Source organism: Rhopilema esculentum, chromosome 16, assembly GCF_057945365.1.
Source record: "Rhopilema esculentum isolate cy_ngs chromosome 16, ASM5794536v1, whole genome shotgun sequence".
In the NCBI taxonomy this organism is placed as follows: Eukaryota; Metazoa; Cnidaria; class Scyphozoa; order Rhizostomeae; family Rhizostomatidae; genus Rhopilema; species Rhopilema esculentum.
Genome location: NC_142830.1, coordinates 14,437,298 through 14,455,542, shown reverse-complemented (window position 1 = coordinate 14,455,542; position 18,245 = coordinate 14,437,298). Strand labels below are relative to the sequence as shown.

The 18,245-nt window shown below is 34.3% G+C and overlaps 2 protein-coding genes across 2 annotated transcripts; both read left to right on the top strand.

Moving 5' to 3' along the window:
- The first annotated feature begins 4 nt into the window (after nucleotides 1–4).
- Nucleotides 5–6,012, top strand: LOC135682355 (esterase OVCA2). Its single transcript, XM_065197215.2, has 10 exons — nucleotides 5–61; nucleotides 1,321–1,343; nucleotides 1,845–1,915; nucleotides 2,136–2,201; nucleotides 2,762–2,886; nucleotides 3,364–3,376; nucleotides 3,770–3,835; nucleotides 4,105–4,245; nucleotides 4,606–4,665; nucleotides 4,990–6,012. Exons 1-10 carry the CDS (start codon nucleotides 32–34, stop codon nucleotides 5,064–5,066), a joined length of 672 nt encoding a protein of 223 aa, XP_065053287.2. The 5' UTR covers nucleotides 5–31; the 3' UTR covers nucleotides 5,067–6,012.
- Nucleotides 6,013–10,736: 4,724 nt separating this feature from the next.
- On the top strand, nucleotides 10,737–17,931 carry LOC135682583 (cilia- and flagella- associated protein 210). Its single transcript, XM_065197546.2, has 17 exons — nucleotides 10,737–10,901; nucleotides 11,305–11,372; nucleotides 11,491–11,646; nucleotides 12,068–12,121; nucleotides 12,328–12,447; nucleotides 12,574–12,690; nucleotides 13,217–13,305; nucleotides 13,482–13,560; nucleotides 13,713–13,760; nucleotides 13,933–13,983; nucleotides 14,130–14,204; nucleotides 14,445–14,488; nucleotides 14,783–14,903; nucleotides 15,895–15,966; nucleotides 16,544–16,627; nucleotides 16,895–16,975; nucleotides 17,420–17,931. The coding sequence occupies exons 1-17, from the start codon at nucleotides 10,850–10,852 to the stop codon at nucleotides 17,771–17,773; spliced, it is 1,665 nt and encodes a 554-aa protein (XP_065053618.1). The 5' UTR covers nucleotides 10,737–10,849; the 3' UTR covers nucleotides 17,774–17,931.
- Nucleotides 17,932–18,245: the final 314 nt, after the last annotated feature.

The window sequence follows — 18,245 nt, the reverse complement described above, 5'->3', positions numbered from 1 at the left end:
TGAAAAGAGGCTAGTGAAATCGACAGACAACATGGCGGCCGAGAAAGGAAAGCTTCTGAGGGTAAGTTGGTCCTACGGGGAGGGGGGGGGGTGTTGCTTCGTAAACAGCCAGTTTTAATGGTTGATTAATAGCAAAAGAATAAATTCTCTGTCATTTATCAACTGTAATTCGTCTAAAAAATTGTCATCATCGGGCATTAATGATAATATGAGCATGTACCACCCAAAAGCATTGCATTTTTTAGTTTATTTGCCTGACTAATTTTAACCAGATGCCTGAAATATAGTAAAAATAGATCGAAATACTTCAGATAGATGCTTATAAGATCTTTTGATAAAAGCCCATAAAACAAATCATGACAACTCCCGTTGAAAGCAATCATGTGACCATGCAACATTTTACACCTGGAATGCTGCAGGCCACTGTAAAGATGTGTTTGATTTCCCACAGAAGCCTGATAGATCATCATCTGTTGTGCAACTTTGATTAATAACTTGTATGTCTAGTGGCTATTTTGTCTTGATTAGATGAATAGCAAATATTACACTCTCCTATCAAAAGTATTGCACCACTTCAAAGGAGGAGAAATTCATGTGAAAGATCAAACACCATTGTTATGCAAATTTATTGTGTTTTTTATGGCAAATGGCAATTGGTCCAAAGCAAACAACAAATCAAACTTCAATCAATTTAGAGTATTTGTCATCATTGTTTGTTGTGCGCCCCTAGAGGGATTATTGTGCGTTGTTGTTTAGGAGTGTTATTGTTTTCAGTGTGAGCCTGAAGTGTTTTTTTTGCGTATGTGTGGGCAAGTTTGGGTGTGTTTTTTCGCTTTTGTTTGAGAATCGTTTCAAAAAATATACCAACACTTTTCTCACCGAATTTGCCCCAAGATATGCCTTTTTCTTCCAGTTCATGCATTCAAATCTTTTGTATTTCCAAAAAGTTGACCGAAAGTGCCACAATTTTGAGCAACGTGGTGCAATACCTTTGATACTCTGGTGTATTTGCCAAGCTTTCAATCCAATTAGATAACAGCATGTCCAATAATTATTTTGCGAATATTTTCAAAAAATTGAAACAAAATGTTGTGCCATTGAATTGATCAAATTGAAATTGATTAAAGTTCTCATGTTGGTAATGTTTACCTTTTTTATGTTAGCATGGAGATTAATAATTGTTTTGGAAACATAATTAGACTCATAATTTTGTAAAATAATTTTGTGGTATGATTAATCTTGTGCAATGACCTTAAGATAATTATATATATAGCGCAAGTGAACGATTACCTATTTTTAAATGGTTTTTTCTTTTTTTAGATTTTGGTGATACATGGCTACAGGTATAGCAATTTTGACTAGTTTTTAAAAACTTGCATATTTTCATCTGCCCTTTTCATCTTGACAGCAAAGTTTAGTGTTGATGTGGCTTATGCATCTTTCTCATCATTGTATCCATATTTGTATTACATCGTTATTCAGAATAATTGAGCAATATATATTTCAAACTTGATGCCATATTTCAGGAATCCTCTCTAGGGCAGCCCTGTTTTCTTGGGGAGTGACTTGAAACTGGAACATTGCTTAGCAAGAATTTGCCCCTAGCAGCCCCGAAATAGTTTGAGTTTGAGACCCCTGTTCTAAAGAAAAGCACCTGATTATATTTTACCACATGTGATGTTTAGTTTTGGTAAATTCAAACCTCCTTATATACTTTATTCATTGATGGGTGATAATCTTCAATTTTTCACTTTTTAATCTTTATTTCCATGATGATAATGGAAGTAGTTTTGTGGAGTAAATTAGCCTTTTTTTTTCTTTGTATGACATTTAATCTTTTTTAGGCAAAGCTCTTCCTTGTCTTATGAAAAAACTGGTGCATTTAGAAAAGGCTTGAAGAAACTGATTGAGTTAGGTAAGTATTTCTTTGCAGAATTTTTGCAATATGCTTTTTGCAATATGCAAAGTGTCAATCCCCTGTTTTTGTGTGCTTTGTTATTTATCTTCACATATGAAAGACAATAAAGATTTGCACGTCAACAATGTGTTCAATTGTCTTGAAAATCATCAGATCTCTTGTTTATGCGTTTAGTGAATGATTTCTAGCTGTTAGTTCTCCGTGGCTTGTTTTTCAGTGTATATAACAGCCCCGCACAAAGTGCCTGACCAACTGCAGAAAGAGGATGAAAATTCTGAAAAGCGTAAGTTCGTTTTTCTTATTTGTTACTTGCTTGAGTTAACGAATCAAACACTCTTTATAAATGTTTTTACAAAAAAGTTTGGAATTACCCCCAATTCTCAAATTGTCTTACCAACTTTAGGATTTCAGTATTAAAACTTTGAGGGTAACATAAACAATTGGAAACATAACATGCTAAGGTACTCTCCAGATTTTAAACGTTGTGTTGAAAGACTTTCTAACGACATTGTTATTATGTCATTTTTAGCGTCAACCTAGAATTGGCAATAATCTTGTTCCTCTTTGGGAAATTCCCGAATCCTTGTTGTGACATTTTAGATGGATGAAAGTTCCAATAAAAACAGCTAAACAGTGAAGCTGACGAGAAAATTATACTAGATTTTCAATTCAGCGACATATTCTGCATAAAATAATTGCAGACTATTTTTGCGTGACAGTTCTTCTTTAGCTTTTTAAAGGAGCTCAATACTGCTATCTCATAAACCACTTTCTTATACAAAACGTGCACCTGAATTGACTACATTTTTATCAGTGATTGTAAATGTTTATTTTTATTGCCAGGTGAAGAATATGGGTGGTGGTTTTCGTCCGAAGATCCATTGTCTTTTAGCTCACTGCAGACGAGTGATGTTGACTGTGGACACGATGAATCAATCAAACTAATAGAAGATACGTTCAAAGAGAAAGTAAATGTTTCGGAGTGTTCTTTCTGTGGCACCATGTACATTAATTCATATTCATTTTTCCAAACCTCATGAGCTTTATATCTTAATTCATTACTTATGTAAATGGCAACAGTTTGATGGCAACAGTTTGTTTACATTTAATTTTTTTAATTGTTTAGAATCGATATGATTTCTCAAGGGCTTTGACTTAACAAGCCATTTGGGGTTTGAGTTCACATCCCTCCCTTCATGATCACTCCCCCCCCGGTCACTTTTCGTTATCAAAATCTTTCAGAGTCTTATCAAGCAGTTTATTGTCGTATTGGTATTATATTTGAAATAAACTTTGCTAAACATTTGTGTAAATGTATTAACATTCTGACAAATGCGGTAATACTCTCCCGATCAGTGTTTTTTATAAACTTCAGTTGTTCGAATCTTTGTTTAGTTCTTTCTTTTCTTGTAACGTTGATGACACATATCTTATCTTTTCGCCAGGGACCATTTGATGGTAAGTCCTTTGAAATATTCCTTGAACTGCTTTTAATTATTCGTAAATGGTTTATTGGAGGTTTCTTATATTCTGAAAGTTTGAAGAATCATTCACTTGTGCAACAGAAATCTTCTGTAGCCAAGTTTATGAAATCTTCACGCCCCGTTATGTTGATCTGCCTGAAAAACAGTATTATAATTATACAACAATTATAATATTCTTTCTTTATCTTTATTTTACCGTATTTATGGTTACTCTGTCAAAGATCCCTACTTCCTTACTTCATTTTTATAATGTACTTTGTATAAACAGCAAGAACCATGTACCTCCATGAATTTTTCCTCCGATTTTAAAGACAATTTATTTTCTCCTGATTTTCATAATATTCTATCTACCGTTGACCAATTGCAGGAATATTAGGATTCAGTCAAGGTGCGACTGTCGTCTCTCATATTTGTGCATTGAGTGAAGAACCAGGTATTTATCAATCAGCTAATCGTATCTTGCTTGCTGAACCCTGTGAACGAAATCGCTAAAGATATGAAAAAATAGCGAGATGTTGCATCTTTCAACAATTTTCTTCGGAGCTTTGATTAAGAAGAATTTATTTTGCATCTCTTTGGATTTTGTTTCACTAGAGGTTTTCTCGCTTGTAAAATTACTGTAGACTTCTTTTCAACATAATAAATCTGTGAGAATATTTTGTCACAACGTCAATTGCCACAAATTCTTTGTCTTTCTCATAGATTCGCCTTTCAAGTTTCGGTTTGCAATTTTGTGTGCTGGATTCAAATCGAAATCAAGCAAGCACGAGGGATTTTATCAAAAACAAATAAATTGTCCATCATTGCACATATTTGGTGACACTGACAAAGTTATAGCCAAAGGTACGGGCTTATTGTTTTGAACTACGCATTGCAAGGTTATTCTTTTTAACAAAATGTTTGAAACTTGAGTTTGAAAGTTTTTGTTTTGTGTTTATAGTGAAATGTTTTATAGTGAAATGACTGCATTGCATCCGGGAACTTTATACCCACTTTCAAATCTAAATATCAATTTGTATCAATATCTATCTGCACAAAACGAGCGGGGTTATGCACAGGAAGTGACCAAGTTATGTATCTGGGTCCAGAAAAATTCACAATGCAATGTATGTGTCTCATTTCATATAGAATATTGATGTATTAATTCTATAGTATAAGTTGTGAATCGTTTTTTAGTTCTCGTATTCTTTATTTTATTTATAGAAAGAAGTGAAGAACTTAGTCATCTATACAATAATCGAACTGTACTTTCTCACGCAGGAGGTAAGAAATACTGAAATTATTACACATTGCTTAAACTTAAGAAAAATTGTTGATGTTTTCAAATGGTTAAGTCTTGTCCCTCTCATAGCATTGGTGACAACAATTCATTTGGGTGAATTTAGCTCAGTGGTTGTCATGCTTTTGCTGTTGTTTCTGGAGGTGTTCCCCGGAGTTGTTTAATAGGGGGAGGATATAGCAACAGCGTTGATGATTTAGAAAAGTAATTGTCAACTTTTGTGAATGAATATTGTTGCGTTTCGTCTATTTTTGTAGATATTTTTTGACGTAACTTTTGGTTTATCTTTATTGATTCTTCTCTTACAGGTCACTTCCTACCAGCGACCTCCAAGGAAAAGAAGATTTACCAAGACTTTCTTCAAGGTTTTGTAGCGAGCGTATAAACCTTTAAGTCAATTTTTATACCTTTTAACAAATTAAATTTATAATCAAACGTTATATGAATTGAAAAGAGAAAAAGAAACAGCATGACAAACATTTGGTTTGAGATAATTTTATAGCATACTTTGAAATTCTTTTTTGTGATTTATTTGGTGTCTTTTTGTACATTTAATGTGCAATTTTTAAGCAAGAACGTTTAACTCTAATATTTGTTGTTGTGGAAATTGAGCATGAGAGGAACATTTGTCATTCACTATCTTGTATTTAGTTTTCAACTCGTAAGTAACATCTTTCAAGTAGCCACAATATATTTTACCAGCGACAGCTTCTTGAAATTTATTATTGTGTTAAATGATAATTGTTATAAGTGCTGGAAGTATCTGAAACCCTTAACTGATACTGATGTTGACAGAAATTGATATATTTTTGTCCGTCTTTCTATTATGTTGATAAATATTCTACTTTAGTTGGGGCTTTTGATACCTTCAAGATTAACTATACTGTTATTAGATTCGGCAATGCGAACAACTTCCAAAGAGGCTCTCTGAAGCCACCTCAAACGGAAGGACTGATATTCAAAGATTGTCAAGGAATTTCTCAATGTTGCCACTTAAGAGACTTGATATGATTTGAGCTGTATCTTGCATAATGGCCCTATTAGCTATTCTTGACATCACTTTGCTGAAGAAAGTATAAGTTTTGTTTGATTAATATGTTAGTTTTATCAACTCATTGGGCTATAAAGCTTATAATAAAGCCAGCCATAAGCATGAATTCAAATGCGATATCAGTCAAATTTTCAAAGGGTGAAAACCGTTGATTTAAAAACACAATCCTTTGCACAAACGGAATCCTGGTAACAGGTCACCCATGAACTGTAAATTTTCATAGATAATTTAAAGTCATGGAAAAATCTTGTAAAAGGAGATTCAGATATTTTATCCAAGATTCCAGTTAGCTTGAGAATTATCAGTATCATGCTTATTATGCTTATGAATTATCAGTATCAACTATGAATGTATTTCAACGTATAAATATGTACCCTACCGCTTTTCACTTTTATTGACATTTATTGATCACAATAAGTCATCACTTCTGAGAAGATAATAGTTGAATTCCCAGGCATAATATATTGAAGGAATATGCTGGATTGTCATATGGTTTGCTCAAGTATTGGTAAAACCAGTTTTTTCCTGTGCCCGCTTTCACTCGCTTCAGAAGTCGGGATGTATTTGTGTTCAGTGTCTTTTTAATTCCTGATTAATATTGTGGACCGAGAAGTTCCATGATTGTCACTCTATTTTCTTTGATTTTCACCAGTTCTTTGACGATGTTTATGGCAACAGCTACTTGCTCACTTTTTGCATTTTGTGACAAAAGCCTCTCCAGTTCGTCAAAAAATTCTGGCGAAAGTTTCTTCTTCGGTAAATACTTCCAAGCCATTTGTAAGGGTACCGATTTCTCCCTGCCAAAAGCTTCCTGTATGAACAATGCAAGTGCTTTGTTTACTAATGCAAAGCTTATTTCCTCTTGGTTTAAAACTTTGTGTAAAATGAAACCTGGCAATTCATTAGATGCCATAATATTGGTTACTAGATCTTTAAATTGCACAAGTGCTTCATTTGAAGCGACAAAAGTATCCTTTTCTGATTCTAGAAACGAAGATCTCTCAAAGTTGAGGTTTCTTTGCAGAGCGTCCAGAATTATGAAAAGTGCATCTTCTTTGGTGCAGTCTCCATTGGCAATGTTTTCCCGTATTGTTGTCGCTAGCAGGTTGAAAAAGAACCCCGCATATTCAATTTCCCTTTGTGATGCCTTCTGTTGGATGACCTTACGTATCATCCTTTTCGTTTCCCTTTCACTTAACGGGATTTGAGCGAATTTCAGTAGATTCTCCTTTCGGATCTTTTCTGCAAGACCCGATTTAATTACAAATTCCTCAACGTTTGATTCTAGTTTGTCAGCACTTTTATCCTTCACGAGATTCAATGTCTCCTGAAACGGTATAATCGCAAGAGATTCTCTTCTGTTTGGCATCTCTGTTTCATGATCATTTTGCATCGCCTTAATATCTATCAGTAAGGCAGCTCTAACACTGTCGATATTGCTAACGATATCCTCTTTCATGTTTTCTACTTTCAAAGTTGCATTTTCGATAACCGGTACAAGCTCCTTCATGTTTACGTCATATTTTATGTTCAATTTTAAGTTCAAATTTCGTAAATCACCTTTTTTGATGATTTTCTCAAGAGCTGCATTAAACTTCGCCATGCACGGGGAGTATTTTTCATTTTCTACCTGAAAAATGTCTCCTCCTTCAATAATTCTTTTAATAAACACAGACCTAACTGGATCGAGCATCTTACCCTTTTGTTTTGCTAAATGATCATTTAAACGAGAATGAAGCTCATTTTGGTGCTTCAGCAAATCGCAAAATACTTCCAGGTTTTTCATTTTCTTTGCTGCATTTTGTAACTGTTTTTGTTTCAATTTCCAAATTCTGACTCCCTTACGTTGACGACACTGCTGCCTTTCTTTTGCCATTTTTGATCTGTAACTGAACGACTTCTTATTTTCAAGTAGATTCATAGGTATCCACTCTTCATCTTTTGCTTCAATATCGCATTGCTCTTCAAAATCGGCGGAACAGCTTTTCTCGACAGCTTTGTAGGTGCTATCTAAATTAGACTCCATTGTTGTGTTCTCACCAAATGAAGTGAAGGTATCGATGCGAAAACGCAGGCTTTCGTCAAGAAATTTTTCTAGCCCTAGCAACAATTCAAATTTCGTCTTGTCTTTCATCCACTGTTCTTCGTACTCCCTTATCCTTGCTAAAGTTTCATTAAATAGATGTGCAAGGAAGTCTCCTGATGAAATTGTTCCATCAATTTTCTGCATCTCATTCAGTTTACTAATAAACTCATCATAAAACACAATGTTGCTTAAATTCTCGATATCTTCATCGGAGAATTGCTTGTAGATTTGCTCACATAAAGTTCTGTGTATCTCCATGGAACATTGGCTCACTGTTTCCTTGACTTCAAACGATATCGTGTGCAAATTGTTGACCATTCGAACTATGTCCCTTGTGCAATGTTGGACGTCAGAAAGGTTCTGTCTCATTTCAGATACAGTTCTCTTGAAACGCGAGACGGACTCAAGTCCCCTTTTTATTGAGGATATCATAGAACCCATAGCTTTATTTTTAGTTACGATTGTTTATATCCATGCCCCAAACTAGAAATTTTAAGCTTATCTTGCATCTGCGACCAGAATATTTTCCGATCTTCCTGAAGAAGAAGCTTTAATCATGCCGCGGATCAGTCACATGATACTGGTTACTTCGCAGTGTGCAGCGAAGCGTGAAGACAACCAGTTGATCACGTGATTTGCTCCAAGTATGCAAGCCAAGGATAAATGATCACACTGCGCATGCCCAATACATTTAAAGATATTGAATATCAATTTTTGACATTGAGTTACAATTCAAAAGAAATAAAGGACATTGTTAAAATCAAGAACTATTTAGTTCAGTGTTTTCAACCTTGAGGATAATTTTTGGTAGAAAATGAACTTTTGGGGGATTTCATTCCGTGCCCAAAAATATTTCAGGTTCACTGTTGTGAGTCGGAGGAAGGTTGTCCAACGATCTGTAGCTTCGAGCAAGGCAAATAGATTATCAAGAGTAAATAAAGTGAGAAGAATTTACCATTATGGACTTTTTTCTTTCCTGAAAAAGCGTAAAGTCCAAATCATAGACGATTTTTCTTAAATTCCATTTGTAAAAAAAATTATTCAAAGAATGCAAAGAGCAAATTTGAGGAAGGCTAACAAGGCCAAGTTTCATCGAGAGGAAGGTTGGGTCTTTTCTAGACTCTGCAAAATGGCTCGCACGTTTATGGTTTGTGTCAGCCCTTCCTTTGAACTTAAAGACTGTTGATTTGCGATGTTTTTTAGTAGCATTGATAGTTTTAGACGAAGAACTACTGTATCTGTAAAGAAGTCCATCTAGGTGCACAATCATATGTAAACATATGCACGAAATCACTGGATTCCATGTTTGCTAATGCAAAAAATCAGCGAAGGAGGGAGGGGGGGGAGGGCTATTTTGCATGCTCGGGTAATGTAAAGTTGCTTGTTGGATCTTCAACATAAAGCAACAAATATAACTTTTTCTATTTGTTTCACTCCACAGCTTATGTTATGTTTTGATAGGCAACATCTTTCTTAAATAACATCTGACTTTATCGTATTCCCGTTATCAGAGAAAGGAGTTTTACAAATTAAAAAGCTCACATTTTTACAAAAAGCACACATATTTAAAGTTTTCTTCAATGTAGAATGGGACTGTAAAAATTGATTATCAAATCCTCTGAAATTAAACCTCGATGTTCAAAACCTTTTCTCTTGGCAAATTCATTTTTTTACAATTGCACAAACCCTTAAAGAAACTTTCAGCAAAAAAATCAGTGACTGAGTACAATTCCAGAACTTAGTTTCTATAAAAATTTGTCCATACAGTAATTATCTGTATGGACAGGCCTTTCTGTCAAATGGGCCCTTTTAAGCTGAAATAATAAACAGGTATAATGTTCTGAAAGTAACACGTATCTTCACAATTGCCAATTTGCAATTGCGTATATTCAAGGGCGCCGGAGAGGGGGCATGAGGGGGTGGGGGGCGACCGCCCTTACCCTTTGATAGGAGGGGAAATGGGGGCTAAAGTGCCCTTGAAGCCGGCTTTTTGTAGGAAATTCATGAGATTCATATTAAATTCTGACTGTAGTGCCTTATTTATGTTGATATTTCTCGAAACTTGTGAAAAGTTTCTTATGCCAAAATTTAACCGATTTTCAAGATACCGATAGAAGATCGAAACAAAATGACAGTTACGAAAGCATTGTTGGTAGCTGGGAATAAGGGTTCCTTTGTTTTTGAAACACCCTTTATTTTTTGTTTATAATAGGGTTGAGACAAAAAGACAGATTGCATTCTCCTCTGTTACTCAGAATCAGAGAAAGTCGTCCTCTGTGAGAGATTTTCCAGCCGGGGAGTCCCCTTTCGAAGAATCGAATGATCTGAGAATTTTTCAATTAACCCGAGTCCCATGCAAGCAAAAAGTTGTTGTCCTCAGTCATATATTCTCTTTGGTACTACATCCAATCCCCTGCCACCCCAACACAAATTTTGATGTCCCTGCCATTTTAACTTTTGTGGTCCCCCACCTTTACCCCCCCCCCCCCTCCTCGTGAAAGAAAACCCTTACCGGGCTTGTGGCACAGGAAAGTACAATACACGCACTAGTTGCGATACGAGATGGGGTCGATTTCCCTAGAGTTCATTTGCAGATCAACTCCCATTGGCTGTTTTTTTTAATGCTTCCTATTGCATCGATAGCATAATATTATCTAATGATATCTTATAAAAAGCATATGATATTTCGAAAAAAATATGCTTTGCTGTTTGAATTGCTCGGGGTATGTGAACCGTAACTGCCATGGCCTTTACAGCCCTCTATGCTAAAAAAACCAAGTCTCACCTCGACCCAAGCATACTGTCCCTCTTTATTCCCCATTCTGTGCCCAAAATTTTTTTTCTCGAATTTTCAATGCCAATTAACAGTTGACTCGATTTGAAGAGGAGGTCTAGTTTTTTGTTGTCGTGGAAACCCGATGACAAATCTTCCCAATAAAACAAGTGCAACTAAGAAAGGCATGAAAACATTGAATTAAGCTCGTAGTCGACCATAGTTGGTAAAAACTTAAAGAAACAAGAATTTTGTGGAATGGCAACAAGAGTGATGTATGGAAGAAGAGAAGGACAAGTTAAAGATAACGGTAACTATTTTATTCTCTCGCATTTAAATACTGTTTGCAGTTAGGCCTTTCGGTCGCTTTTACCCTTAGAAACGCAAGGTAACACTCATATAAACTTTCAGCAAATTAAGCATTAAATTGTTTTTAAACCTAAGTATGTAAATGATGATTTCTTATCCACTACAATTATGCAAATGAGCACACGGAAATGACTTTAAGACAGTATGAAGGATTGAATGAAAAGGAAAATGTGATAGGGTCTGTTGGAAATAAACAATTACTTTGAAAAACGGCATTTCCTTTAAGATATATTCCTCAGAGAACGAATATATAGTTTTCATCGATAGAATTACAAGCATTTTACGATCATAATCTACTAGTTGTATGTGAATTTACTAAGCCCTTGTCCATTGTTGTTTTTTAGATGCCACTGCATACAACAACCAAGATCAGAGGATTGGTTTTGCTGCTCAAGGAATAGATCCTAAAAGTGTAAGAATAAATGTTTTTCTTTCGAATTCTTAATTTTCTCATAACATTGAGGCTTGTTTCATGTTTTAAGTAACATTATTGGATAAATCAATATTGAATTCTTTCCTTATTTTTTCAGGTTCTGGTTATCCAGCCAAAGGACTGGAAAAGAATACAAGATAATTTATCAAGGTACAACAAGGAGGCAGAGGAGGCAAAAATTCGAAGAGATGAGAGAGAGAGACTCCATGAAACGTCAAAAAGTATGGTGAAGAATTGGGACAACACAAATGAGGTACATTTTAAATGTAAAATTTAAAGTTGTTATTTAACTTCTTGGCAAAGAAAAATTTCAATCAGAATAATTGAACTTGATTTGTAATTATTTTTTTTGAAACAGTATTTCTTTTCTTTTATATTAGAAAGATTGCTTTAAAAAATAATGAAGTTGTTAAGATATTTTCTCTAAAGAATGCTGTGGCATTTATTACAAAATCCAACTTTTGTATAAAGTTTTTAAAAGAGGTAGAAGGGTAGCATTAATTACAGATGGTTGGCTGAAAGTGTGATGTAAATAGATGGAGGCGTTTATCAAAGGGCAGGATTCGAAAGAGGAAATATAGTATTGCCTTCCATATATGTAATATTGTATAGTGAATACCATTTGTCTTTTGTTTGGTTTTTAAGAACTGACAAATGAAAAATTTACCTGCTAGGGTATAAGGCAGAAAAAACTCCATGCAAGGAAGCTGAAAGAAGAAAAAGAGGAGGTATGTATAGACGTTATATGAATTTTTCCATTTGTTAGTCAAGAACTTCTTTTAAATTGGCATATATATATATTTATTAGTCTTTATATATAAATGTTTATTTTTTTCTATTCACAATTCACCTAGAACTTTTTTATCAGTTATGATATTTTAAATGTTTGAAAGACCATGCTTTAGTGACTTAATCTTGAGTATCTTTTTTGCAGGAAGAAAGAGTTAAATTAGACATTGAAGAGGCTAAGTTGCAAGCCGAGAAAAGGAAGGAGGCAATTGAAAGAGCCAAAACATTGCAATATTATCAAACAGACAGAGTGAAAGAATTCCATGTATGTTTTATTGCAGATTATTGCAGATTATTGCAGATTGTTTAATAAGTCAAAATCATTACTTTTTGTTATAATTTTTTATGATGAGTAAAATTTAGATATGTAATTTTTTCTATTTTTTAAAAGGGAGCCTTGCTGTTAACTGAAGTGATGAAAGAAAGAGATGCACAAATAGAGTTAAAGAAAAGCAAACAGAATTGGGAGAAGGACAGAGATGCCTATTTGCATCAGCTTCATCAAAGGGTATGTACAAGCTGGATATATAAAGCACTGCACCTTCAAAATCTAGAATATCAAGCTTTGTTTTTTAAGATTTTTATTATAAGAAAACTAATTGCTTCTCCACATTGTAATGCTGGTTCATTGTTAGGTTGCCAAGTATCCTATATATTGCAGGTGCTTCTATATAATGGTATATTCAAGGCCAATCAATAATTAAATGAACATATTTGATGCTTCATGCTAATTGTAGGTTATGGTCAAACCTCAATGATAAATAGATACTTCATTGCCTTCTTCCAAATATTGTCAGATTTTTGAAAAGTGCTGTCAAGAATTTCCAGAATAAAATTATTGATTGGCCGATATTTTCAGCTTCTCATTTTCTACCTAGTCAAGAATAAACTAATTGCTCTAGTAAAATTTTCCAGGAAATTATTCTGTTAGGTCATCAGGATACTTAATAAACACTAGCTCTGTCTAAATTGACTAATTTTTGGAAAACGTTTTTCCTTATGTATGATCTAATTTCTTATTTCACTTATCACAGGAAATAGAGGAAAGCATCAAAAGAGACCAAGATAAAGCAGCCGAAAGATACAACCAAAAGCGAACCATTGCACAGTTTCAATTGATGCAGTAAGTAACATTGAAAATGTCTCTTTGTTGTTTTTGAAACACTTCCATTGGAATCAGACTTTCTGTTTGCAACATTTGATGATCCAAATCAGCAGTCAGTGTGAGTTATATTAGAGCAAATGCCTTTTTAAATTGTAGCTCTTAAATTAATGATAATAACTTGTTACTTTGTGTAGGGTAACAGACCATATACAGGAGCAGGAAAAAGTCAAAGTTGAAGATATAAAAGAAGGGGAGAATATTAAGCAGCAAGTTGTGAGTATAGATGTTCAGATTTAGATATTCCAATTTTAAGGTTAGTCAAAAGATCTGTAATTGTTAGAATGCATATTGTGAAGTATATTTTTGAAATATTAATTATATATTTTCAGTAATTGTGCAATTGAGATTTGCTGTTCTTTTTGCAGGAAATGTATGAAGCTGCCAAAGTTGCCATTGTCAAGCAAAAGCGAGCTGTAAGTGTTTTCTGTATATTTATTAATTGTATCTTTTTACATGTTTGTTAAAAAACGCTATTGAAAAATGCTGTTAAAAAAGGATTGGGAATATTTGCTGCTTCTTCTTTTATAAGTTTTTAATATGAGATCTACTTTTTTTGAAACATAATTGTTTTTTGTATCGCTACAGGATAAAGTAGCTTTGAAAGGAACATACAAAAAAGACCTTGAGCTGAAAAAGGTGACTAAATGTCTTCTTTATTTAATGTGAAGATCTATGTACTAGATTAATATGAAAATGCATTTTTCACAAATCTCCTAATTTTAGAACTTTGGTTTACCATGGTGCAATATATGAAAATTTATGAAATATTTTGCTTTTTTTAGATTCACCTGGAGCAAGAAAAGGAGAAAGAATATCTTGAAGATGTAGAAATTGGAAAATTTGTAGATGCTAAAAAGGTACTAATTAGTTTTTACTGTTTGCTTCTTTTTTATTGATTTATGAGCAGATTATAATAGTTAATTGTCTTCAAATAAATTATTGATGCCTTGTATAACTGCAAGCCTGCATAAGTTTCAGGAAGCTTTTCCGTTACTTTATAGTTTCTGTTGATGTTTTGAAAGCTTTACTTTTGCATTGCATCACCTTTTTGTGATTTCTTAAGAAAGTGGTTTCTCAATGCCATCTCTTTTTTGTAGAAAATGATACAAATGCGCAAGAAGAAGGAAGTTGAACTTTTCCAGTGAGTACCTTTTTAGAAAGCTTTATGTAATTTTTTTCAGCTTGGAACTTCTGATGATCCATGAACGATATTACCAAGTAGAAAAAATTTGTTGCTGTTAATTGAAAATTATCTTTGTAAGCTAATACTCTTTTGAATCATTGCTTTTAAAAGCTTTAAGATTAACAGTTATCTTTAAAGGATTCAATTTAAAGAGGCAAAAAACAGTTTAGAAATTACATTTGATGAGTAAGGCCTTTGTTGATTTCAAGTTTCCTAATTAAAACATAAATCTATCATCTTTTTTGATCCTAGGGCTTTCCAGAATCACACTGAGAACATGAGGAAAAAACTGCATGAACAAATGAAGCAAAAAGTAGACGATGAAGATGACAGAATAGCAAAGGCTGTTGCTGAGCAAGAGAAAAAGAGACTGGTATGTTTTCTACTTTTAATTGACAAAGTAGCTAACTTCTAATAAAGGATCATCAGACATTTTATATTTAGATGTAGAACGAAAGTAGCGTAGGAGGTAGAATATCGCATATCCTACGTTCACGTTACTTTCGATCCGGATCTGGATACACATTTTAGGAGCACCAGGTATTTTGGCGTGATTGCGTGATCGGCGTATTGTCGACGCGTGAATTCGTGAAACAAATTTTATCATCATTAATGGCGTGATTGTGTGAAAATGAGTGCTGCAAGCGAATTTTGAAATGGAGTGGTATCGTTTCTATATGTAGAAAGTCTTGTTTTCCTGTACCAGGCCAAATGAATGTCTACATTATTCAGAGATTCCAACACCGATGGCTCTGCCAACAAGAAATATTAGATAGTTATTAAAAATTTAGAGAGATTCTAGAGGGCGTGATCGTGAAAGTTAATTTCCGGTATCGTGAAAGCGTGATTTCCAATTTTTTACGCGTGGTAGCGCGATTCAGGCTGGATACCTGGTGGCCCCCATTTTCTGTCTTTCTTTGGACATTATACAACGTCTTTGCTCCAAGGAGTGTCGAAAAAAAAATTCTTTAACATGATATGTTTCCGCTTTTCAATGCTTTTGTCAAATTTTGCTTATATTGATAATTAATTTCCGCGTGACACTGGAAAACTTGTCACATTTTGAAAAAGCAATCATAATTCTGAAAATAGAAAACTTCTTGAAGCTGTTGATTTTCTGCAGCATGAAAAAAAGAATTATTGTCGAGGCTCTGTGCTTTGTTATTGTATGTTTTGCTCATATCACTTATGTCGGGAACCTTGCACGAAAATTGTTATGAAGGCATGAAACTGTTCTATGTTGTTTATCAATGCTTGCAGACGATTATCCTTTTGCTGTTTAGGCGATAGATACTTGGGATTAATTCTATTTGTCATATATTTGCTTATTGTGGTTCTAAATTGCTATCTGATCTTATCTCTAGGAAGAAGAACAGCGAAAAGACGCGCAAAGAGAACAAGAGCTCCAGTCCATAAGGGATCACCGAGTCAACATGGTAGGTATTCTGTTAAATTGGTGCACGGTTTTCTACGTTGTTCGTTTCATATGATACAAGATGTTTAGAAGAGAACTGCAAGCTGTAATTTGAATATTTTAAGTGTTGTCGTTTACGCTTTGATGAGCAGAAAAAGACTAGGGTGTCCTCATACAGTTGGACATCGATTCATCGTACCCCCATCCCATTTCATTAAATACCACGGTATAAGGAACCAAAGATCTGCCTCCTCTCTGCCCCCTTGTTCCGCTGTAATGGACCCTCGGTTACAAATATCTCCTATATCACAGCCTTTCGGGTACAACGAGCTCAAGCCGGTTCTTACTATTTACCCTTCGATAACGAACTCTCCGGTAGGACGAAATAAATATCCGGTCCTTTAAATTATGCTTAAATGTAATACCTTTTTAATGGACTTCCATTCTCGAGCACTATTTTTTGGTTTACCTAAAGAAATCTTTCTATCGATATATTGCTCTAGATTTATATTACAAAACAAATTTTGAATTGCGCTTCTTTCATTGTCAGTTTTGTTTGGATAAAAACAAGTTATTCACCGTTATGTTCCGTGTTTTAGATTGAGTACGCGGAGAATGTGAAAGAACAAGAACGGACAAAGGACGAGGAACTTTTAAAGATCCGTGTCCTGGAAGATCAAGAGGTAAATACCTTATCTGGCTTTCTTCAGATGCCTAGTCTTGCTCGATCTAATTTTCCATCCGAGTCAATGTTTTTTTAGATTTCTCGTTAGGGAAAGCAAAATAAACAACCAAACCTATAATTTTCATCTTTGCTTTTTAAGACTTTTTTGAAGATATACTGTCGTTGAAGTTTTGTCAATTTCAGTTAATTGCTCCTTTGCATCTATATGTTCATTTGAAACAACAATTCAGCATTGAAAGTGACTTAACAATGATTCTTCTTTTAGTATGAAAAGCAGATGGAAGAAAAGAGATTGAACAATCGAGTAAAATCACAAAAAAATCAGAAGACACTTAAGGATCAAATGGTTAGTGCCTTCACGTCTTCAATTCTTTAAGAGGTCCTTTTATCGACAGAATTGGTGAAATTTTATCTGCTGGTGAATTTGCATATTTTGATATTTCATGTATTTTCAGTAACAAAGCTCTTGCATTTTGACTAATAAGTTGGATTACGAGAAAATAAAGTTTCAATTTTGTGGAGTTTTTCGGTAGTGGAATTCGGAAATGCTGACACAATACTTTGATAGGATATCCTCATGTTTTACTTCCACACCCCTGGCAAAAAATGCTGAGACACTCGCAGAAAATTGAGCTAGTTTCAAATCATCCAGCCCCCGTCCCCCCAATTACGGATGCAGGATACTTTTCAGGATTCCTGTAATCTAACTTTGGCATTGATTTTTTTTTAAAAATTGAGTCTTTTTCAACTGACATGATTTTAGTAAGGTTTTAAAACATTTTCTCTTCAGAATCATAAGAAGGAAAAGAAACAAGTTGCTCGCAAACAACAGCTCAAATATGACAAGAAAATCCTCGAATTAGTTGTCAAAGAAGAAGAGCAGTTTCAAGATTACGCCCAGAAGGTTATTGGTGAGGCAAAGTCGAAAGGTAGAAACCCCTATCCGCTTGTCAAAGCTGCAGCATCAGGTCCAGGTGGAGGAACTGGACCCAAGTTTGACGGGATTGGAGGCCTAAGGCCGAGTTATCCGACTTGTGACGCAACGGGAGTCCAGCTACCGTATTATCGAAAGGACGGTTTGACTCATGACAAGGCGTATGGACATGTTGGCAAATCAGGAAAGCGTCTAGGTTTTAATTGGTGAAAATACTACTTGATTTTCGTATTTTATAAGTTTAATATGGATCTTCAGGTGTATGTCATAAAACGCCAGTGTTATTTTTACAAAATATGTTAGACAATTTTGCTGAAAATTTGTAAATAGAGTATCGTTTTGGTTTTAAAAATATGTCAGATAGAAAATGATTGCATTTGTTCTTTCGTCTCTATCTTGCATTTCTGAGAGATTCATAGGAAATCATAGGTTAAAATTTTTATCTGTAGGATGATAATCTCGAGGTTAAACTCAGTTTATAACTCGTGAGATTATAGTCCCTTGATTTTTGCAGATAATCGCATCTTAAAAAATTGAGGAAATGGCTTAAAATTTTCAAATCAGTTCGTGAAATTTCCTTTTCCTTACCTTCTAATTTAAAAAAAAAATCTGAAAAAGTGAATTCAAATGAGATCTCTTTAAGCTGTTTACTTTAATTCTTTTGTAAAATAGCTTTTCTGCT